Source organism: Anastrepha obliqua, chromosome 1 (genome assembly GCF_027943255.1).
Source record: "Anastrepha obliqua isolate idAnaObli1 chromosome 1, idAnaObli1_1.0, whole genome shotgun sequence".
NCBI lineage: Eukaryota > Metazoa > Arthropoda > Insecta > Diptera > Tephritidae > Anastrepha > Anastrepha obliqua.
The window spans coordinates 41,963,594-41,988,732 of NC_072892.1; the positions used below are offsets into that span (position 1 = coordinate 41,963,594).

Sequence of the window (25,139 nt, forward strand, 5' to 3'; positions counted from 1 at the left end):
CATCAAAGCCAAACGCAAACACCACCAACACCGCCGACAAACGAACATACCGATCTATATTTTCTACACCACATTGACCAACCGAACAGAGTCCGCGTAGAATCACGTCGTTTACCTAAACACAACTCGAAAGCGAAAATAAACGAAACAATAAATACTCCGGCAAAACCTACAACAACGACAGCAACAATAACAGCAGCCGAGGGACTCAAAAATATGAGCCTCAATAAAATCAAAAAACGCGACACAGACTTATGACTGGTAAAGACGCGTGTCGGTTTGGGTGGCGTTGGCAGTGGCGGTGGCAGTCGCTACAAAGTGACTGCACGCTGCGTGCCTGAAGTAAGCATAACCTCACCGACCGATGGGCATTATCATGAATTACAGCCACCATCATCGATATCATCAGCATCCCCATCAACACCATCGCCACAACAAGCAGCAACATCTCATGTGCATTCACCACAACTCGCCAATCATCATTCAACTGAACAGCTGCTACCAAAAGCAACAACACAATCACCACATCAACAACAACATTCAGAAACTCAGCATCAGCCACAGTCACACCATAAACAACAACATAAACAACATAAGAAATCGAAGAGCAAATCAAGTAGTAATAGCAACAGCCACTGCTATAGCAACTACAACTACAACAACATCAACAGCATTAACAAAAGCAACAGCCACAGCCAAAGTCAAAGCCAACATAGCCACAATAGTAGTAACAGTAAATCTTATCCGCTGCGCAGTAAGCACACTAACAACATTTATTCATCAGGAGCCACACTGGTGGAGGAGGAGGACTTCAATGAATTGACGGCGGTGCCCACAGCAACAATTGTGATAGCGACAAACGCCAACGGTATAGTGCGCGTGAGTCCGCACACAACTGCCAACGGCAGTATCGGCACAGGCGTCAACACGGGCACCAGCACTGGCACTGGCACTGGCAAAGGAACACGTCGCCAACTACCACCACCCTTGAAGTTGACCGCTGCCACAACGTCAAGTCCAACAACGATTGCCGCACCAACGAAAAATGTGCTACAACGCCAACGGGCGACCCAGCAACAACAACAGCAGCACGCGAGTCCCACATCAGCCACATTGAAATTGACGACCCAAGCCAGCGAGGAGAGCCAACCCACTGAATTGACGCCTTTGGTGGACGCAGACGACATAACACTAAGTCAGAGTCCAATAACGCCTACACCTTCCTCGAATACGAACACCGCCAGCTCAACGCAGCGTTCGAATAGCACAGCGATCGCCGCTTCTGTGTCGCCTACTAGTGTTGGTGTAGCCGCAGCATCGCAGTTTTGTGGCGGCTTAACGCCCGCCACATCCACAGCAAGCATCATCGCCACAGTCGGTGCCGCAAATTCGCCGAACGTTTACGGTCAACAGTCCAGTGTGCCGTCTGCGTCGACTGTGCCACCACCTACAGTCGTTGCCGCAGCCGCCGCCGCTGCTGCTACAACCACCACCTACAGCCACAACTCGAAAACGACCCGTTCATGGCCGGTGATCTATCGTAATCCACATCACTACGACTACGAAGCACTCTACGTGCAGGCCACCAGCGGCAGCGGAAAACCTTCGAGCGGGAGCAATCACCACTATTACCATCAGCCGCCGAACCATTATCAAATCAGTAGCACCGGTTTTAAGCAGAACTGTTATTCTAATCAATTTGCCCAATCAATTTTGTATACGTCGAGCAATGAGGACTTGAGCGCGATCAATGAGCAAGGCGGTAGCGTGGGCGGACTCAATGGTGTGGCAGGCGGTACTTCAGGAGGCAGCAGCACCTTCGGTATTGGCAACGGCCACAGCAACCTTAACAACACAAACAACAATACACAAACGACGTGTTACTACTTTGCGCCCAGTCGGCACAACAGCATTTATGAACACCCATCAGCTGTGGTGCACAATTCACTACCCTTCGATCCATCCGCGGCAACAACTGCAGCCGCAGCAGCGGCTGTTGAAAGTTTGAGACGCAGCAATAGCATCCTGTTGCGAAATAGTAGCTGCGCTAAGGCGCTGAACCAAAGCGGCGGAGGCATTGCCGACGGCACAGGCGGTGGCCTCGGCACGCCAACTTCACTGAACTCGGCTATGGAAATGGGTAGTGGAACAGGCGCTACGTCTTTTTGTTCCAACTGCTGCGTCGGTCCACCGCCGGTGCTATTCCTGTTCGTGACGCTGCTGATGACCACTAGTGCAACAGCTATGCTCTGCGCAGCGATTATGACTGATCACTGGGAGCATGTGACATGGGATCGGAACAGCTTGGATAGGTACACAAATCGTTCGAGTATGCAGTTGGAGTGGATGTTGAACGATAAGGTAGCGATGCTAAAGCCGGACAAGAAAGGTAAATGAAACCGAAATTCTAAAATAAATCCGACAGTTATTTTAAAATATGGTAAATCGAAACAGTAGGCGCGCATATACTATATGTATCATTTGCAGCTAGCTGACATAAGGTTGAACAAAGGCTCAATTGATATTGAGAGGAACTGGTTGCTGTTATTTAAAGCTTATTTAAGAAACTCCTTCGGTTATAAATTTACTACTCACTTAGAATTCAACTCGCATTATTAAAAAATATGCAACACTCATTGCTAGGGATTTAAATTTCGGCAGTTCGCTTGAATTTGTACAAGCCATTCATGATTTGAGAAAATTTTACCTCGAAATGACAGAAGTGCACACATTCCTTTTAAGATTTACATACGGTTTGGGCTACAAGTGAGCGAATACGAAATATCAACTATATGCCGATTGCTCTTGGTGAGAGGAGCCTATTATTACAGTCGAAAGCTCGGGGTTTATAAAATTAGATTACGTGGGACGGGCAATAGGAGACAACAAAGACCCACTGTGGTGCACAGGAAAGAAATTTTCCCTACTCTACATATCCTTAAAAAATCCCTATCTTTTAGTAAATCAAAGCAGCCGCTGAGGCTGTGAACGACATTCACGCATGAAGTGTAGAATGAATCTTGGTTCTCTCTTTTACCCGACAGATCCTACTGATATCGTTATGCTTGGCCTTGAACATAGTCTCAAGGCAAATAGTTTAGTGCATAGTCGGATGACCGTGAGAAGCCGTATCTTTTATTTAATAGCCACAATAAATTATCCGTGTTTGCTTGTACGATTGGATTTGATTCCGCAAGACCTGTAGAGGGCTCTTTCTTTGCGCTTTCCCAGGGCATAGTATACGAGGTGAGCCAATTTTCAAACTTCGCGGGCTACGTACCTTCGGCTTTCGATTATTATTATTTTTTTATGTTGGTACACTCGTCTCGAGGATATGTTCACGGTTTTAGTTTGTTTGTGAGAGGCCTAAATAAGACGAGTGTTTTGCGTGTTCGGCGGTTTTCTGCTATCGACTCTTGGCTCTCCTGAACCATTGGGATAATTGGGCTTTGGTTTCCATATAGCCATGATTCGTCACCTCGTATGTACTTTTAGATTGATGAGGTGCTGCCGAAGTGATTATAGAGATATCTGAAGTCTAAAAATTGCCACGAATTAGAGAACAGTAGTTACGCATTTATTTACCGGCTACAGTTGCTACTCCGTGTAGCTTAAAACAGGTTCATAAAATTTTCGCCTACAATTTGAAGTCATCATATTTATTTTCTTCGAGCCGATGGTTTTATTCCACTTCTGAAAGTTATTTATTTTCATCTAGGAGAATACTATAGTTGTAAACAATTAAGTAAACAGGGACCATTTTTATTAAGAGCTTTTTGGTGGCAGAAATACACTCGGAGGTTTGCCATTACCTGCGACCGCTATCAGAAAAAATGTTTCTATCATTTTGGGTTTTCATGCACGAAGATTCGAACCTACGCACTTCCGAATAGTAGTCACGCACCAGCCCATTCCGCGACGACGGCCGCGTTTCCACGACAGTCGGTTCTACGTTGCCGAAACGACCCGGATTTATATCCGGCCAAGGACTGTCACTCCAGCATCCACCCGTATGTATGGGGAATGTTTATGCTGCTACAACAACAACAACACCTACGGCGGCCGCCAGGTCATGTTAAGTACCCTAATATATGTATGTATTGTTGGCATGTAACTCTTTATCGAAGAGCGAATCCTGAAGCACGATTTTTAGCAAAACTTGAAACAAAGAATTTTAACTGGTTCGAATCACAGATGATGAGTAATTTCCATTGTTGTGATTATGTTATTGGCAATACTTGAAAACTTTCTCCTAGGAATATTTACATATGAAAAAACTTTCTTATTCTTTAATTATTATATGTATATTTGAAAATTGACTACTTTGTTGTTTCTTTTTTATATATGTATGTTAAATTTCTCTTTTATCTCCTCCCACCTCCTTTCTACCGCACGCAGCGGAATATCGTTTTCGACGAGATACCGTTTTTTTGGTACCCATGCATGGTGGCATTTGGACGCTTTGCATAGATTTGCCGATGCAAGAGCTGCAAGAGCTTCGACGACATCCGAAATTCCCACGTGGCGCACCACCTTGCGTCAACTATCTAGCCGGCTCGATGGAGAATGCACGAGGCGAAGAGCAGCGCAACGATTGGCAACATAGTGAGTCCCAGACCTCATTGCAGCCCCATTTAAGTACGTATGGTACAATCTATGTGTATTACAATACAACAACAAGAAAAAACAAAGAAACAGAAAAAATTCTAATTCACTTTTTTTTACTGTTAAAAACAATAATTGGTATTACATACACACACACATACACTGCGTTCTCTCACTAAATGCAATTACTGCGTGCAATTTAAGTAAATCCTAATTTTCCTATCTAATGCTAGACTAAACTGCAGTACTAAGTATCTCTAGTATTTTCTAGGCAGCAACTACTCAACTATCTATATAACTAATTGCATAGTAATGTTGTTTTTGTATTCATCAAATGCATATGTAGTCATAATAGTTAGTTAGTCCCGCTAATAGAAAATCATTACATATATAGCTTAAATATTCCTATGTATGTACATGGAAGGCTAATTTATATTAATTAATATGTAGTACTTAGAATCCACTCCGCACACATAATCACGATCAAAGCACAGAAGCGTAACAAAGTCCTCAAGGTATAGCAAGCCGTACAACGCCAATTTGGTCGCCGGGTAGAGCAAAGTCACAATGGCTGAAACTGCGGACCGACCAAAATATTGCACTCAGAACTGCAACAGGATGACTTCCCAAGGCGCAGGAGTGAACTGAATGTTGTTTGAATTTAAACACTTAGTTATCCAAAATTGACCACGGCATACGCAACATATGGCCCGCTAGAAATCTCTTCACTTGTTCCTCAAACTCCCTCATCTAACACCCCTTCCTTTTGGCCCAATCCCGTCGAAATACCTCGTTTCTTGGATCTGCCGTTAGTGGCATTGGCGATAACTGGCTACCGATCAAATCTGAATTTGGAACAACAAAAACCCTAATTCTACATAAAATAATATAATAAAATATTTGATGCTCGGTTATGTATATCAAGTATATATTTCTTTGTATTGCCCATATTAAAGACTAAACATTTTTTGTTTTCCTCTTTGTAATAAAAGTATTTTTAGACATAGGTATGTTCAACTCAAACTTCTAAGTTTAAAAAACAAACAAAAAAACAATACAAAACGTTGGCATGACAGCTATTAATGGTATAAGTTACGTACGTATATAAATATGTGTTAATGTGTATGCTTACATCTAAATTCTATTGAAGAAAAAGTAAAAAAAAACGCTAGTTGTAGTTGTAAAAACAATATTCAAAATCAAAGGAAAACTGAGTAATTCAATTTGTGACTGCAAGTGATGTGAAAAAAAATTAAACCAAAATATGTATGCAAAAAAATTTCAGTACAATGGCAAAAAATTTCATTTGCCTGGCACCATTACGCTCTCACGTTGAGAGTAGCCTAGAAAATAGAAAGAAAAATTGTTCAATTTGGTTGCTCAAATATTCATTGAAAAGTTAAAAGGCCGAAAGGAGTTGAGCAGCATTACAACAAAAGACTTACTCTACTTTCAAGCGCAAAAAGTAATCATAAAAAAACAGTTTTTTTACGATAAAAATTTACTAAGAATTTTCGAGCGCATAATCGCCGGTTGAAACTTGCAAAGTACGGTGCCAGGTTTTCTTCCCTAGGTTTTTGTTTTTGTATGTGCTTATCTTTGTCTTATTGGTGTTTGTTTACTTATGTAATGCATTAATATTATATTAACGGAATGCAAGCACAATACAACAGCAATTGAAATACAATAACACTCGCGTTCTCATAACAAAAGCAAAAATTAAGTACATAGAAAGCGAGAAGGATTTAAATAGCCGGCCGTTTGGCTGGTGATGGCGTCGCTTCGGCCTCCGAACTATGCTCATCGGGCTTCTTACGCTTAATCAGATGCGAAATATCTGAAGGCTTTGCTAAACTAGAAGAAGAGGAGCCCGCTGCCGTAGATGTTGAGGCTCCGGCGCCGTCTTTATTTTCCGAGCTTATTGGTTTAATGTAGCTGTCCAATGCAGCGCGCACTTCGGCTACATTCTATACCAAAACGAAAACAAAAAAAAAAATTTGTTTGTCATTAGTTTGTTTCGAATATGCTTCATTATTAAGTGAATGCATAGAATTCACCCACCTGCGCTTGTGTATCTTCGATTTCAGCAATTTTCGCCCAAATCTCTTGTTTCGTTTCCTCCATATCCTGTATGTTATTTTTCTGCTTATCGCTAAGCTCCTCTTCGCTCGCTTGCAGCTCCTTTATTTCAGCATCGATCAATGTGCAGGCATCCTTCAGCGATTCAGCTCCCTCCTTGTTCAGTTGCTGCATCAGATATGTGAGTCCAATTTTGTAATGTATTTCTGCCATGGCCCGACGGTAATTTGAAGGCAATTCGCTGTAAATTTTTAGTGCCCTCCCTGCATATGTTGATATATGAGATAATTGAGTTTACTTTCATATTCGTTTCGAAAATAAATCTGTCAACTGGTGAATATTTCATTTACCGTAATCCTCACGTGCCGCCTCGGGCAAGTTGTTTTCAAATTCAATATTAGCCAGCTCCGTTTGCACCTCAGCCAAGTTAGGTAGACCATTTGTACCTTGGCGTGTGAATATTTTGGCAGCCAACTCAAGGATTTCCCAAGCCAATTGCAGATTCGAGGCCTATATGTTAAGCGTGAGAGAATGGAAAGATAATTTGTGTTGAAAAAAGAAATTTAAAGAGTTGATAGCCAGCTGAAGCAAACGTTTTAGAAATTGCACAATGGGAACAATTTTCAGTTTACGGAAGATAAATAATTGGTTGCTTCTTGTATAATTTGTTGATATACATAATTTATAGATAGATGCCTTCAATGTCTATACACAATACTTATTTTTAATTAAAAATTTCACTGTCACATTTGCAAATCAACCTATTAATTATTTTATTCTATTTTAAATACTTTTGATATTATTTAATTATTATTTCACTGAAACTTACTTTCTTGCTATTTTTATTTGATTCCCTTACTACTTTTACATTAATTTTAATGAATATAAAATTGTTGAACTCGACAAAAAAATTTAAAATTATAACCTCAAATTAAAAAAAATGTGTTAGCTTGTAATTTATTTCGATAAATAATTTTCGACCATTTACACTTTTGAAGAAATAAAACACAATTTAATTTTTGTGGAAATCGCTATTTCTGACAAATTTGAAAACCTGTTTTCTCCATAAGAAACCTTAATTTACCTAACACGTATCTAACTTTGAAACATACTGAGCTCAAAAGCTTAATATTCGATTAAGCCTGAAATATAGTTAAACATTTTAGCTACAAATAATTGAAAAATAAATCATAATTTAATTTTCTTCGAAACAGAGTCGTAATATTCAAGTTTTTCGTGCCTTGTTTGATTTATCTATCATTTTATCATTCCATTTCATTTGATTTTCTTCAAATTTATTCTATTTTATTTCAATTCACTTAACTTTTTTGCAACTTATTTTTATTTATTCAAGTTATACTTTAATCACCATTTCACTTATTTTATTTTATTTTAATAACTTATTTTAAACTTTTTTATTTATTTAATTATTCTAGTTTTTATTTGCTTTTTTTATATATATTTTTTTACTTTGTATTTTATTTTACCTTTTGCTTTATTATATTTTTTTCATTCCATTTCATTTATTTAATTTAATTTAATTTTTTTACTTTATATTATTTTGTTTTATTTTAATTTATAATTTAATGACCCTAATGTAATTAACCCTGAGTTTATCAATCTATTTCATTTATTTTATTTTATATTTTACTTCATATTTTCTTTTATTTTATTTTTTATTTCACTTTATTTTACCATTTATTTTATTTTATTTATTTGATTATTTCATTTTATTATATAAATATAATATTTTATGTTACTAGATTTTTTCTTTTAGTTTATTCGGATTATAATTCAACCACCCTAAAATTCCTTTTATTTTATTTTAATTATTTATTTATTTTTATTTATTATTTTACTTTATTTTAATTATTTATTTATTTTTATTTTACTTTATTTTTGTTTTGCTTTATTTTTATTCTCTATTTTACTTTATTTTTTTAATTAATTCGAATTTATAATTTAATCACCTTAATTTAATTTACCCTAAATTAATCATTCCATTCCATTTTTTTTTTTAATTTATTTTATTTTACATTTACCTTTGTTGTTTTACTTTTTACTTCCTATTATTTATTATCATTCCATTCCATTTATTTTATTATTTTTATTAAATTTGTTTGCTTTTTATTTAATTATTTTTTTTTTAATTTTTTTTATTTTTTTTTTATATATTGTATATATGTATATATAATTAGCGCGTACACCCTTTTCGGGTGCTTGGCCGAGCTCCTGCTCCTATTTGCGGCGTGCGTCTTGATGTTGTTCCACAAATGGAGGGACCTACAGTTATAAGCCGACTCCGAACGGCAGATATTTTTATGAGGAGCTTTTTCATGGCAGAAATACACTCGGAGGTTTGCCATTGCCTGCCGAGGGGCGACCGCTATTAGAAAAATGTTTTCTTAATTTTGGTGTTTTCACCGAGATTCGAACCGACGTTCTCTCTGTGAATTCCGAATGGTAGTCACGCACCAACCCATTCGGCTACGGCGGCTGCCTTTTTTGTTTACCCCAATATAATTATCTAACCTTAAATTGTTTTTCATTAATTTTATTTTATTTTACCATTTAATTTATTATATTTTATTTATTAATTTCTAATTATTTAATTTAATTATTACATATTATTTTTTTTTAATTTTTTATTTTTTTTTTAGTTTTTTTTATTTTTTATATTTTTTCATTTTTTTTATATTTTTAAAATTAATTTTTTATTTTATTTCATTTTATTTCAATTTTTATTTTATTTTATTTCAATTTTTATTTAATTTAATTTAATTTTATTTTATTTCAATTTACTCTATCTTATACGAGTATTATATTATTTTATTTTACTTTTTTAACTTCATTCGAACTTCTTATAATTCAGCCACCCTAATTTAATTTCCTCTTAAATTTGTCACCACGTGCGTTTGCTTCGTTCTATGCATAAATTCGTCAAATTGAATAAGCATTTTGCAGATGTTGTATGCCCTTGCAGCCACTGTCCGCTCCGGAAGCACTAACTAAGTGCACTCTTTGTTTGCACCAATTCCCAAATTCAATTCAGTTCAATTGCATTTGAAGCACACAAAACACGTGCTTGTATTAAAATAAAACTAACTTCAAGTGCTACTCACCGCCTCATTTTCCTCTTCGTCGTCTTGTTCGCCAGCGCCTGCGTCGCCATTCGAGGTGCTCGGCATCTCACCATCTAAAACAGGTGTGGCGGCGACTGAAGTGGCATTTTCTGACACAGTTACGACTTTGACCGATTTACCATTGGTTGTGCCATTTTCAGCATTATCTTTCTTCTCCTTTTCTTCCTTATTCTCCTCACCAGCACCGACAGCATCGTTGGTGCTGCTTACTTGTGCGTCCTCGACATTCTTCTCAACAGCTGCCAGAGCTTTTTCTTCTTCAGCGGGCTTGGCGACTTCACCGTTCGCTGAATCCACCTCACCAACCTTCTCTTTGATATCATCTAGTTTAGCTTTTGCTACCGCGCCATTTGAGCTGGTGGCTACTGCACCATTAGCGCTCACTGCAGCGGGTGCTTCATCGTCCTCTGCTTCGTCGTCATCTTCATCATCGTCGTCTTCAAGCTCCTCTTCATCGGGTACATCGATAACTTTGTTTTCGTCCAATGCTAAGGCAATCAATGATTTGGCATAACTGCAATTGAAGCAATTGAAAATGTAATGAAATATGCAAAGCTGAATAGAAACCAAACTATGTTTACGAGTACTTACAGCAAATATGGCATGCCCAACTCATCTGATTGTTCGCCGTATAATTCTTCGTATAAGGCGCAAACTTGACTCAGCTCATCGGCCGATTCAACGTAACTTTTTACAAGAAAATTACGTGAGCCATGGCTGTACAACTCCTTAGCTTTAAGAATCTTTTCTGCACGCTCCTGTTCGACCAATGGATCTGTGGCGATGGCAGCAAGAGGTTTTTCGCTGGATTCTGCAGCTTTGACATCTGCGGTGGCTACGACGGGAATTTGCTCCTCTGTGGACATTTTGTAATTGCGCTACTCTTTACTTTTATAGGTTGAAGTGATTGTTGATTAAGTAAAACTGAAATGAAGAGAAGAGTATTTAATAAAAATTCTTAGATTTTTTTTTTTAATTGTAGTGAAGATTATTATTGTTATTGCTATATTTATTATGCATAAAAAATTTACACGACTGCATATGCATTTTGATGAAATTAGAAAGAGATGAGAAATTCGTTAGAGCTTTGCTATGCATCAAATTCAACGTTTTAAATAAAATTTTCTAGAAAACCGGCAACTAAAGGTTCTTCTAATCACGTAGGTTGTACCTGCAAATCTTTAAATATCTATTTCTACATATTTAGCAGCTATGTAAATCACATCTATTTTCTTGTAGTTTTGCATGATTTAAATTAGTTGCATATCCATATACCCACAATTATCCGCATACCAACCAAATGCCTGCATATAGCAAAACAATAATTGTATACATTCTCACAAAATAAATTCATGCTAAATAGTTCCATTGCCATGTAGATTAGCGCTTAATAAAATATGTTTTTATGGGATCCTCTTACGAATAAGTAATTAAATTAAATAAATCAGAGATTCTTGATATGAATATCCTGTTAATTTATATGGATTTTCGACAAAGCAACTGATTTAAATTTATCTAATTTGCTATTGATTTAATATCCGATCCAATCCTTCATAAAAATTTGTATATCTAATATTTTACCAACGATATGAATAATTTTATCATTGAAAATGATTAAGCGCTCGAAAATATGCAAAACCGACACAACATAAAAATCGTCACGCAAATAAAATATGTAAACCTATCGAACACTAAAACCTGGTAAATGTGTGTGCATTTATTTTTCAGTCGCCGATACTTCTTCGGAAAGTGAAGATGAAGAACCCGGTGAAGTTAATAAAAATAACAAATATGTAATACAAGTGAAAATTGTCATATTAATATTATAAATGGTTTTTTTAGCAGATGTGAAGAAATGATCCAAATGTTGTTATTGATAAAGCGGATTTTGAACAAGGCAATAAAAGCAGAAAATTTAACAAGAAAGTAATTAAGAGATTCGATTTTATTCAATATAATTACAAAAAAAAACCAATTAAATTTGCATACGTTCGCAACATGTTCGGTATTTGTGTGAGTATCTGCAAAATCCAATGAATTCAAGAATAACCTGGCATCGCAAAATATTCAAATGGATAAAGTTAAGGGTATTTTGGAAAAACTGCGTACTAAGCACAAGTGTTTATATAAGCAATACAAAACCAAATGTATTCGGTATAAAATTTTGTACGACTCAGTTCACGCCAATATTACGCCAAATTACGCCAATTGTTATGGAGCTCAGAAGAAAAAAATCGGTTGAAAGTAAATGAAAAAAACTGGCACATCTTAAATTCATGCGTAGAGCGTTATAAAGTTATAAATAGCAAAAAATGGCATTTCTTTGGATGTATCTTTTGATTTCCTAGGCTGCGCTCCGTTGAACATGGAAAACATTGAAAAACCTAAATCTAAACATCTGACATCTTGAGTATGTCCAACCATCATAAAAATTGAAAATTTCTAATGACGATGAAAGCGATAACGAAAATACCGAATATCAGTTTTAAAATATTCAAAAATACTGTAACACCTTTCAAATAAAAAAAACTATAAAGCAAGTTCATTTTTTTTTGTATTTTAAATTTTGTGGACTAATAGCATACAAAATCATTTTCAATGATAAAGTCGTTTGCGTGTTCTCAAATACTGCCAATTTGTTTAAATTATTTACAATTGCAATTATAGATAATTAACCTTGAATAATTGATAGTTTAAATATAGCGCTAGAACTTTTCAGAGTTCTGAACTCATGAAAAGGGGGCCATAGATCTTTCAGCTCGCAATGACCAATCCCCTCATAGTAATAATAGTAGTGGGACCCGGCAATGTAATGCTTGACAAGTAAAATGTGTAAAGTCGACTTAAGTAGTTTTGTAAAAATTGCACTATAAGACAAATTTTTATGCCAGCAAAAATACTTACAAAAAAATGTGTTTGTTGTTGTTGATGATGATGTTTTTAAACACCTTATATATTAAATTAAAAGAGTAAGAAATCTACGCTACTAGAACGGCACAGATTTGCATATATCAAGTCATTGAATACTTCAGCAGCACTCCCCAAAATGTATGAGAAATTTTCTTTATTATAATCCACTATCCAAGCACGAACAAGGTGGCGCAAAACTAATCATACAATAGTGCTTTTATATTTACTGAAAAAATGTTTTTGAGTGCTGGAAATCTTGCCGTTGCTTGTCTAGCTGTTACCTTGTTCAGAAGTGTAAAATATGATTGACCTATGACACCATTTGCAAAAATTATAAATCTTCCGATGGGTAATTAATTTTGTGCCACCTTGTATTTAACCTTAGTCTTTAGCCTTAAGGAGTTAGTGAGTGCAAAGTTAGGCCCCAGAAGATATCTCAACCCACAACATCAACTTAATGGCAACGGTATTGAAACAGTGGTCGGAATTGGAAAAATGGTGGGGTTAATTGGAAAACCGTTCATTTTACCCTCTATTGAGAATTATCAGAATTATTAAAAAAAATAATACTGACTTATAAGTAAAATCAAATACAAATATGGTGTGTTTGATAAAATCACGGATCAATTTAATAAATTAAAATTGGTTTATTCAAATATATTTTCAAATATTATTAATAAATCTTCCGCAGTAGATATTGCCCATGTTGGGTGAGGAGATCGGCTCTACTAAAAGGGCCAACACGTCTATGGACAATTTTTTTCTATTTTCTTTAGACAATTTTTTTTGGTCCTTGAATGGACCCAAGTTTTTCTTCTTGGAATCAAAATCATGGGCAAATATTATACGATGATTTATTTTAATATTTCCAAAAGAAAACCAGTTAATCTAAGTAATCGAAAGTAAAATTTTTATTAATAATTTCAGTTATTTAAATAATAAAATAGGTTGAGAGCCGAGTTCATTTACACCGAGGCAAAATTATTAAGCAAATGCTAAGTTTTTTTTTCTTAAAAAACTTCAATTCAAATAAAAGATTTGAATAAGAAATATTCACAATATCTCTAATTTTTCAATACTACTTTGCAAATAACAGTTTTAAATTCCATTTATAATAATACTAATATTAATAATTGGTCTCTACATTATTTCTTGGGCGTGACCGAGCTCCTCCTCCAATTTATGGTGTGCATTTTGCTGTTTTTCCACAAATAGAAGAAATTACAGTTTTATGCCAACTCCGAACGGTAGATGGTTTTTTATGAGGAGCTTTTTCATAGCAGAAATGCTCTCGCCACTGCCTGCCGAGGGGCGACCGCTGTTAGAAGACACTCTTTCTATCATTTGGTGTTTCATATCTTCGAGTTTTGAACCCGGGTACTATCCAACGGTAGTCATGCACCAACCATTCAGCTACGGCAGCCGTCTATTCCATTTAATACTATAAATTTCACAGCAACCGACACACCCACATAAAAGTATTACGAAATAATTAATTGTCAAACTTTTCAAGCGATTAGACAAAAGCTAATACAAATAAACACCACTCTAAACTATTGGCTACACATACAAAGTATACATCCCCGCAAACATATTCGGAGCACTCGGAATTCGTGAGTTCAAAAAGAGTCCTACTATACAGGAAATATTTCAATTTAATTTTTTTAACTCATATAGGCCACAAATATGATCCCTAATTATGAGCCGACTCTTCTTGGAAATAGCAAAACATTACAATTTCACAATTTGTATTCAAACTTTTCTTATTGATTTTTTTTTAGACACAGACATGTGAAATGACTTTTCTGTACGATAATTAGCTAAAAATTGTTCAGCGGATTTCAAACAAATTTTCACACCGATGTGCTGGGTGAAGTTTTCAATTTTTTATTTATTTGCTACGGAGAGAAACAATTTTGGAGGCTATTGAGTTATAAATGAGTTTAAAAAAATCGAAAGGGAATCGTTTATGTGCCAATAAAAGTCTTAAAAAAGTCTAGAACAAGAGTCCAAAATGAGCAATAAGTCACATACACATATAGAGGCTCATGTGATGTGAGACCTCAAGGTCATATTCATAGGTACACCTTTGTACGAAGGGCAACACCTTCATTTTGGCCTCTGAATGAGCTTAAAGTCTCTCTTTTGTGAATCCGAATGTTTGCTGGGATACTGCACTTGTATACACAAGAAAAAAGAAGAAAGCTCTCACGTATTGAACTTAGCACACGGCCAGACAAAAACAAAACAAATATCCACGAAGCTATTGAAATTGGCAGCGCATATCAGACAAAAAGACCAACAAAAGTAAAAAAGAACGTCAAATGCTTGGAAAATATTCCCACATTACACAAATTTGTATTTGAAAAGCTAAAGGACCACTGACATGGCAAGGACCACAGCGTAGAGATAAACATGTATTTACCTATAAGTGTATGTGTATGGGCACAAATAGACGTGGCTGGTAAATATTGCTACATTAAGACACCTTTCTGGTCTAGAGACGTGAAAATTGAAGAAAAAGAATCGGTATCAATTGAAAATCGTTTTTATTCATTAGATCAATTCTTTATTTACAAAAAAAATTGCTTCTCCTGACGTAACACATGCCACTGGCGTAACTGATTGGGCTGCTCACGTACGTCTGAAAAAAAAATTCGGTCGATTATTCATCAGGAGATATGTCGCTATGAGGGTAGCAAATTTACAAAAAAAAAAAAAAATTTTTCTAGATATTTTATCTGTTTATTGGAAAATAAAAACAAGGATATTTTTCACGTTCTCGCTCTTTAAAAAAATAGAAAAATTTATTATAAAATTATAACTCTGCTACCCGCGAGAGCCACAAGTCTACTCAATAACATATTAAAAATTCCAATCAATCGGTTCAGTACTTTTTGAGAAATTACCAACGCCAACTCGGAAAAAATAGTTTCGAGAAAAACACAGTTAACGCGCTTATACCTAGGCGTCGTACTCCAAACCGGTCTCGTTTTAAAGGACTGTAACGTCTAAACATCAATATAAAAATTTTATATTTTTTTGATTTTAAGATCAAATAACTTTTTAGTTGTTTATTAAAAAATAAAACATTTTAATTGATTTTAAAAATAATCAAATTCAAATGCCCTCCACTTTCGATGATGCAACTGCCATATTTAATCATATTTACTTTCGGGAGGGTTTGCAGTGGGGATTGCCCCCGATGGTCATTGTTGTTGTTGCAGCAGCGTAAACATTACCCATACATATACGGGGAATGTTGCTGAAGTGACAGTCCGGATATAAATCCAGATCGTTCCAGTTACGTAGAACCGACTGACGTGGAAACGGTAATTATTCTTCGAATTGATTGAGTTAAATCGTTCAAATGTGTTAGTCTTGCTCTGTAAACTTAGTCCTATTTGCATTAACCCAAAAACAAAAATTTCTGGCGCAGCAAGATCAAGAAACCTTAGGGCCAACGGAATGTGGAATTTTTGACATCTATCATAATAGGCCGTGTTATGTTAGAAATTACATCATCTTGCTGAAACCACACCACGGTCTCCACTGACCGTTACAGTAACACCAATTTCTGCAAAAATGTAAGGTCTGACAATGAAATTTGATGAGACCGCACCCCACGCTATGACGAGAAGTTTTGAAAGCCAATGTTTTTTAAAAACAAAATAAGCCTCATTAGACATAAAAATGCAGTTCTAACATGTTTGCGTCCTTTTCCACCTGAACTTTTGGCAGCATTCGAAGCCAATCATAAGTTTGCTGCATACAGTAATGATTGTTAGTTCAATTTAATATGGAAATACAGATTTGTGGAGAAAAACTACTTGTCGAAATTCCAGGATTGCATTGTATGGCAGCAACGATAGTTTCCTTCACCTGATCTGAGGCATCTCGAGATAAGGCTTTCTAGCGGCTGCTCGGCAAAATTATTCACGAGCCTCACGATGATCCACCTGCTAATAGGAGTGCTGCCAAACGTGTACCTATATTCCCTTCGAACGCACGCTACGGATTTCAATGCGTAAAAGCGGCGCACTATCCAAATTCAAGCTTTATTGTTACAATTCTCCAATTTCGTCCCTTTATGGCTACTTCACTTCTGTTTGGGAAAACGGAAGTCACAGAGGATCTAGTATGGAGGTTAAGGCATGATTAGATTATGGTTTTATTTTTGGCGTAAAAACTGATTTTTTCGATAGCAAAAAATTGTCGACACACCAGAAGACATGGTTGATAATGTCAACACAGCTGGCAATATGTGTGCAACAACATAAATACATATATGTCGCGAAACTTAAAAATTCACTTTTTTTGAACAAATCCAGCGCTCACTTAAGCTATTTGAATAAATAAATAGCCAGGAAAGCATGAGCATTCGAAAGTTTTAAATCTTCCGCACTGATGCACACACACAGGCAGACACATGCATATACAACTCATAAAGAACATTTTTACGGTTCGATTAGTTTTGCGACACTTCATCCAGTCGTTCACAATTTCAACAGCAAGCAGATACATTAAAACAGTTGGGAGACAGAGAGAGCAATGCGTTTGCCTTCCCCCATCCTTAATCCTCTTCCGCAATGCCGCTTGCTTTTTTTGAACCGGCTCCGTTTCACTGTTGTGCGCTGGCTTTCACTTTTCATTTTTACGGCAAAAATGTTATATTTTACGAGTATACTGTAAACAGTTGTAGGTGACAAACATTACAACATGGGCAGATATTCGTCCAGAAGACAGATGTATGTACGTATGTACTTACAAGCAACTCGTTGACTTGTTTTTTTCGGATGAGTGAAAACATTGTGTACACCAGGAAATTGGAGAATTTATTTTTATATATTGTGTAAAGTTTCCTGAAGCGGATGTGAGAATGAGAGCGCTAGGAACAACAGCAAAAACATACATACATATGACAGGAGTCAACATTTGCGACATTTCGGCAGTCCGCCCTACTTTCCGGAACGATCTGCATTTATATTCAGTAGCATTCCCCAAAAATGTATGAGGATGAAATAAAAAAAGGGGATTTGCGCATGACTACCATTCGATTGATTGGGCTCGGTGGCCATCGGGGACCTGAGGCATTAAATTATAGAAGTTTTTCATAATGGTGGTCGCTCTTTCGTTGGAACAATAAGCTGTATGAGCTTTACGATAACATAGACATAGTGCAGCGAATAAAGATCCAGCGGCTTCGTTGGTGCCAACGATGCGGTACCATCTAGTGGTAGCAGAGGATGAGGAAGGCCTCCTTTACGTTAGAAAGATCAGGTGGGGAAGGACATAGCTTCACTTGGTGTGTCCAACTGGAGCCGGTTAGCACGAGAAAGAAATGACTGGCGCGCTTTGTTAGACTCGGCAAAATCGCGTAAGCGGGTATTGCGCCAATAAAGAAGGTTGGTCTTTCGCAATATCAAACATTTGAGTGCATCTCTGGCATGAAACAGCGTAGAGGATCTAAACCAGGAAATCTTGATAGCCGTAATACAGAACCGCCTCTTCCCACCTATCTACATGGAAAAGTCTGGTGCAAATGCTCTCTAACGACATTTGAAAAATGGGCTGCAGCACCGTCAAGCTGAAAGAACATTTTTTGCCTTTGGTCAAAACGAATGTTGTCCAAAACATCAACCTTTATGTTCTGTAGAATGTTTAGTTAAGCTTTACACACATTTAGGCAAAGGCAGCTGTGACTGACAACACACGGCTTTGTGTGAGTCATAACAGTTTTCGACATAAAAGAATAGAAATTAGAGATAGATTTAATTTGAGGTTTGCTCTTCGCCCTCATGGTCTTTTGCGCCCTTCATTCATTACAGTACTTCATCCAAACCAATTCCCTTATTAAGGTACTTGACCACCTTATAAGTTTCAAAAAATTAAATTTTTTTTTTTACATTTTTTCAATCCTTATACTTTTAAAAATCATCACCTGAAACTGTTTTTTTAAATTCGAATTCTAACAAAGTGAAATCAGTGAAAATGTGCAGGCGCATCCTGCACTCATTACTTGCTGACTCAGCGGAAAGAAAATAGCAAGTTTTAACTTTAAACGCGTTTTTCCAGAAATTACTTTTTTTCGAATGGCGGACACTTTATCTCCGAAACTGCTTAGCCGATTTTAATGATTTTGGTCTTGTTTTATTTGTTAAGATGTTTTGTATGCCAATTTACCACATTTTGCAAAAAAAAAGTTAATAAAGTATTGCTTTTTAAGCATAACATTGTGAAAAACAGGGGTGTTTTCTTAACTTTTTTTCAAACATCCGCCATTTTTTTATTATTTTTTTTTTTTGTCAGTTTGTGGTAAATTCTCACGCAAGGAACCTTCCTTTTGAAAATTTTGTTTCTCTCTTTTGTTTTAGAATTACCATTTCTAAGATTAACTGTCCGCCGCAAGACATGATTTTCTTCAGGCCTCGACTTTGGCGCCTCCTGGATATATGTTAAAAAAAGAAATTTTAATAAATCAATTTTTTTTTGTATTATATAAGCACTAAATAAAAATTTAAAAAAAAATTTATTTTAATATATTATACAGAACATGAAAAAAAAATTATTGAATATGTTGTACTTTTTAGCTTTCCAAGGTGGTCAAGTACCTTAAACTTAAAATAGAGCTCAGTTCCAAATAAGAAGTTATAGTGAAGTTGAAATTTAATTTTTTCTGTTACCTGTTACTCAAGCGCCGCATTTGTTTGCTCTGCATTACTTTACATAAATCAACTACGGTTAGAACAAGAATAATAGAAACAAGAGTGCGTGACGTCACGTTAGTGCAGTTGCATGAGAGATATGTAACAATGCGAACAAGAATGCACGAAGAAATTAGCTAAGTTGCGACACCGCGATCGGTGCCACCTTACTATTCTCTCCATCGTGGGTTAGCGTATGCGCCTATGATGAGATCTATAAAACATATGCTCTATAAATTAATTTTCTCTTATTTATTATGGTGAAAATTGCGAATTTATTTTCATTATTTTTTACAAAAACAAAGAAGGTATATGCACTTTTACACAATATTTGAATAAGGAATTGAATATGTTTTTGCCTTTTGGAAAATTTAATCTTATGCATTTCTTCACGAATTGGCAGTTTTGACAGATTTGGTGTACATATTTCTTACTAAATATTTTGTTATTCAAATGAATTTCCTTTACAACTGATTAATACATAATATAAAGCATTTTAAGCTTACATAATGGAGTGTTTAAGTTAATTTGATTTTTCTTTTGTTTTTGTTTTCGTCACACTAAGTTTTGCTCTCGTGCATTGGTATCTTAAGTTGAATTTTGTTTGTTACTTTATTCTGTTTTTAATTTAATTTTTTATTTGAGTGTTATTTCGCTTCAACCCAAACATATTCCTTGCGCGGCCTACCACGTTTGCCAGTCATCACCTTCCTGGGCACACCCAAAGCTCGTTTCATCAGTTTGCCATCGACCATTTTCGTCACAGGTTCAACAGGTTTAGCCTTTCGACCGACACCCTTTGGACGACCACGCTTCCTCTTTTCCACAACTTCTGAACCGCTCGCCTCAAGCGTATTATTGATAACTGAACTGTCCGCGCCTTTGTTGTCGCTTTTACGCGCCTTCGACATTTTCAACAACTTAGCAATGCTTCTCGTCTGATTCTGATGTACTACTTGAAATCCTTAAACCGTTAGCGATATTACTGTATTTCTCTTGCTTGTGCCAGTTCCGTTGTCTTTTCTTAATTTCAAGTCGAACGTTTGTGTGTCAGCACGTCAAAATTTGTTTGTCTGTAATAAAAAGCGAAAAGGTAGAGGTGAGTGGTGTAGAGTGGCAAGCAGGCATACACATTACAAAGGAATATGTTTTTTTGTTTTTTGGTAATTAGGCTAGGTTAGCTAGACTTATCAACAATGATCACACGTAGATCGGAACGGGATCCTAATATTACCAATGGAGTGTATGGAGACGTGAGCTTCCGCTGCTACTATTGTTGCACTGTTTCGCACTAAGCACTGTTTGGTACATTGGCTATTCTCTAATCCGCGATATCTCTCAATGAAGGGAAGAACACAATAAAATAGATGTGCAGCATTTTGAGGAGGTTGCTTTTTACTTTTGTTTATTTAGTGTCTTTTTAATTTTTTTTTTTTAACTCATTATAGAACAAAAACAATATAAATCGCATTTTTTAGATTCGTGAAAAAATTATGAAAATTCTGCAAGTTTTCACCAAAGTAGCAAACTTTTTAATCAGAATTTTTAACGTAATTTTTAGTTTGCAGTTTTATTGCGCATTCAAGTTTGGTGTGATAAAAAGAAAGTTGCGAAATACCGTTGATGGTAAACAGTTTTCTTTTTTTGCTGACGGTGATAGAAATAAAAACGGACTTTGTATAATGTGTGACTCATTTTCTTCTAATGAGATACTGTTAATTGATATCGTCATGAATGGATAAATGAGTAAATGAAATTGAGGTTTGCACTTCGACCTCATGGTCTTTTGTGTCCTCTACTCATCACAGTACCTAATCCAAACTCAGTTCCCCTAATAAACTTAAGATAGAGCTGAGTTGGACGGCCTGAGCGCATGTGCCTTTCTTCTGGCTGCATCTGACCAAGATGTCTCAACCTTCTTTGCGCTATGGCGTCACATTCGAGAAGGTGTGCTGGAGACTTCCGAAACTAGTCGCAGAAGCGACAGAAGTCAGTGGATCATATTCCAATCCTGTGCAGATGACTACGCAATCTGCAGTAACTTGTGGGAACGCCCTTGAGCATTATCAGTTTGCCTTCGATCAACCATGATTTTTTACACAAAATAAAAACTTTTTAACTTGTTAAATTCCGAAAAACAAACTTACGAAAGTGACAGGCATTGGATAATTAGATAATCAATATCTGGGTCGTTCCAGTAGAATAACTCGGGCATAAAATGAGGTATACAAATAAAAAAATTAATTAAAAAAAAAAAAATTTTTTTTAAATTAAAAAAAAAATTAAAAAAAAATATATAAAAATAATTAAAATAAATATATAAAAATAATTAAAATAAATATATAAAAATAATTAAAATAAATATATAAAAATAATTAAAATAAAAAATAAAATATATAAAAATAATTAAAACAAAAATAAAATATCAAAATATAATACAAAAACTAAAAGACACAGGAGAAAAAATTTGTTTGCCTTAAGGGGGTCTTCTGGTCTCGAGGCCCTGAAATGAAGGGGTTTTTTGGGGATTGATTGTGACAAATCCTGTGAATATTAAAAAAAAAAAATTTTTTTATTTTAAAGGTACATGTCTTGGCTTTTAAAAAATGGTTTTGACTTTGAAAAAAATTAACACCCGCGACCTTGAAATGGCGCTGAAGACGTCCACCTACAAACGAAACAGGTCTCCATTTTGGTCACGGTTTTCCCACCTGGGTAATCAGAAAGCAAAAATTAGATATGCGTTGTCTTCAGAGTTGCCCTGGTTAAGTTTTCCCGTGACAGATTTTTTTTTTTAAATTTTTTTCAAAAGTTATGCAACAATTTGCAAAAAAAATTTTTTTTGCTCATTTTTTGAACTTTAAAAGGTTATAAAAATGGAATGAAAAAAAATTTCAAAAATCGTACACGGGGAAACTTAGCGGTAAGTTTTCCGAACCTTTTAAGACCAAAACCATTGAAATCGGAGTATAACTACTATGAAAAGTGTGACCAAAATGCTTAAAAAACACGATTTTCGGGGAAACGCGTTTAAAGATAAAGTTTATGATAAAACGGCCGGAGGAGGGTACACTTCGGTGCCCAGAAAAATGTGAAAAAATGCGATTTTCAAAAAATCCTTTCTGTGGCGTATTCTCGCATACACATACAACAAAATTATGCAAAAAAAAAAAATTGATTTTTTTCGTTGGAGACCAGAAGACCCCCTTAAGCAATGCACGCATTGTAACGAATATTAACTTTTTTCGATTATTTTCCGCTTAAATGCCTACGTAAATTTATAGACCATACCTTCATTATATGATTATTTACATTATATTATTATATTACATTATTTACATTATATTATCTTATTAAAAATAAAATATACTATATATCCGCAAAATAAAGAGCATTTTAAAACGAATACACAACTTATGCTTAAATAGCCCACATTTCATCTTTACCGACCATTCCATTCAAGCTGTGCAAACTTGCTTCACTTTCTTCTTACATAATCATTTTTATCTGCTAACGCTTTTTGAATCGTTACTCCCAAAAAATTCGATTATAATGCCATTACAATTTCATTTAATACATTTATGACTTCACATTTCTCTTCATTCACTATAGGAATGCAAAATCTGTCAATTTCCTGCTCGTTGGTTTGCTTAATTATACTGGGTAGTGCGGCATTGGTGGGCGCTTTCGGTGTTTGTCAGCGCCAAATCAGCGCCATACTTATTACAGGCGTCATGTATCTACTGGCGGGTAAGTTGAACAAAACAGGCAACAAAAAAAAAGCGCAATAAAAAACTAACCTGCTCCTGAACTTGCGCAATTACTGTCACTTGCAAAGGGGTATAATCAATCTTTACTTTTGCACTTTTTCCTCTTCCTTTGAATGGCATTCCTCAGCTCACCTCTCTCCTTTCCTATACAATATTCATTTTCTTTTCTTATGTAATTTTTTTATTGCAGCACTTTTTGCACTCTTCACGCTCATGATCATACATTTTAAGCGCCAGCAAGGACGTCCCATGCTAGATAGTGATTACGATGGCACCGTTGATGGTATTGTGGCGCGCCCGGGCGGCGTAGCCATCATGGCCAAACCATTATTAGGCGCACGCATATTTCTGACATCATGGAGTTTGGATTTGGGTTGGGGCGGTGTGGTGTTGTGCGGCATAACGTCGGTGCTTTGGATTTTACTATCGAAGATTATGCGTTACAATCCATTTTCAGCGCTAATGATTTAGTTGGATGAGGCGAATAAGTTACAGTGGACTAGAATGAGTTGTGGCACATCGAGGATAGAACGGCGATAATAAATCAGTACATTTTGCTAAGATCACACATATGTACCTATGTGCATATGCATACTAATATTCAAGGGCAATGTTTGTGAACATTCAAATCGATTTAAGCATCTTAAGATAATTTAGAGAAGTCGCTGAGTTGCGCAATTATCAGGTGGAAATTTAGGCATACATGGGAATATGTACATACATAGATAAATGTATATGAAATACAGTACATAATGCAGACTAACTGGTGGTAATTGCAAAGCAAGAAACAAACGGAAAATATAACATACCTGGCAACTATAGAGGAAAATTGCAAGCAACATCGATAAATGTCACGAGGTAGTTTACATATTCCACAATAGTGCATAAATATTTGTTTTTAGTTACAATTTACCTCCAAATATGTAGGCTCTCGGGCAAATATATTGTACTGGGTAGATAAATGCACCACTAATTGAAATTTATACATATGTATCGGGTGGTTTTTAACTGCATGAGAACTATCGATATCGATAACTATGGTTTGATAGCTGAGATTTGCCATTCTGTTGACATTTCTGTTTAGTAAGGTTCGGCTAGTCATCATGAATCGTTTAACATCAGTCCTTATTTATTTCGAAATGAAGGAGCTGGCGTTACTGTGAATGGCGAACGCAATCGAGCCACGCGCAACTAGCCAGACAGCGCGCTTAACAATCGATTTATTGTAATATTCAATATTTATTGCAAGTATGTATAGTCAAAAATTAGATTGATCGAATGGACCATGTAACTCGTAGCCGCGGCGGACATATGCCGGATATCATATGCAAAAAAATATATGCCATGTAATTATCTACCAGATTATAATAAAAAAATAATTCCAACATTATTTCTGTTTTGTACTATCATTTCAAATTCTCAAGCTCTTAAAAAACACCCTATAGTATATGATAGAATGCTATGCCTTCAAATATTGATTATAAAGCACCACCATATGCGTTTTTATTTTTAAAAGATTTTTAATTGAATAAATAGATAATTTTCCTAATATTTTTATAAAATGTGGAGTAATCAAATTTAGTAATCTATTTGTTAAAGTTGCTCTGAAAAACTATAACAGTATATCAGTTCAATATGTTTTGTCCAATGCTGTGTGTATTTAGCAGCCAAAGATGTGTTTTTTTTTTTGGGTTTGCCTAAAAAAAACTGTGAACTTTTATGCAACTTTAAAATATTTTTAACTTAGGAATTAAATATTTTTTATTGCTACTTAAAAATTGTAAAAATAAATAATATATGTATGCTTACCTTGATATTGTAAATGCATAATTAGTCAAAATAAAGTGGACTTTATAGTATTTGAAAATATTTGTGTGAATATCTGAATATCTTTTACAAACGTTTGTCTTTATATTGAAGATACTGTG

The 25,139-nt window shown here is 35.6% G+C and overlaps 2 protein-coding genes across 4 annotated transcripts in view; one reads left to right on the forward strand and one right to left on the reverse strand.

Moving 5' to 3' along the window:
* Positions 1–261: 261 nt before the first annotated feature.
* Positions 262–23,844, forward strand: LOC129249229 (transcription factor mef2A-like; the record flags this gene model as incomplete). Its single annotated transcript, XM_054888954.1, has 4 exons — positions 262–2,389; positions 4,399–4,605; positions 23,054–23,191; positions 23,402–23,844. Coding segments are annotated over 4 exons (2,754 nt in total), but the record flags the coding sequence as incomplete, so codon positions are not given.
* LOC129235958 (protein NASP homolog) overlaps positions 5,513–25,139 on the reverse strand; it is a 35,204-nt gene continuing 15,577 nt past the window's right edge. The window contains exons 2-7 of one of the 3 annotated variants that reach the window (XR_008581613.1): positions 10,419–10,751; positions 9,807–10,341; positions 7,035–7,194; positions 6,667–6,947; positions 6,051–6,572; positions 5,513–5,948 (exon numbers count right to left, since the gene is read on the reverse strand). Coding sequence is in view for 2 of the 3 variants with exons in the window: in XM_054870053.1 (XP_054726028.1) it covers positions 6,351–6,572; positions 6,667–6,947; positions 7,035–7,194; positions 9,807–10,341; positions 10,419–10,693 (1,473 nt within the window). In the remaining variant the exon portion in view is untranslated. Of the gene's footprint in view, positions 6,573–6,666; positions 6,948–7,034; positions 7,195–9,806; positions 10,342–10,418; positions 10,752–25,139 lie in introns of all 3 variants that reach the window. The other 2 variants (XM_054870054.1, XM_054870053.1) reach the window with 2 other exon arrangements.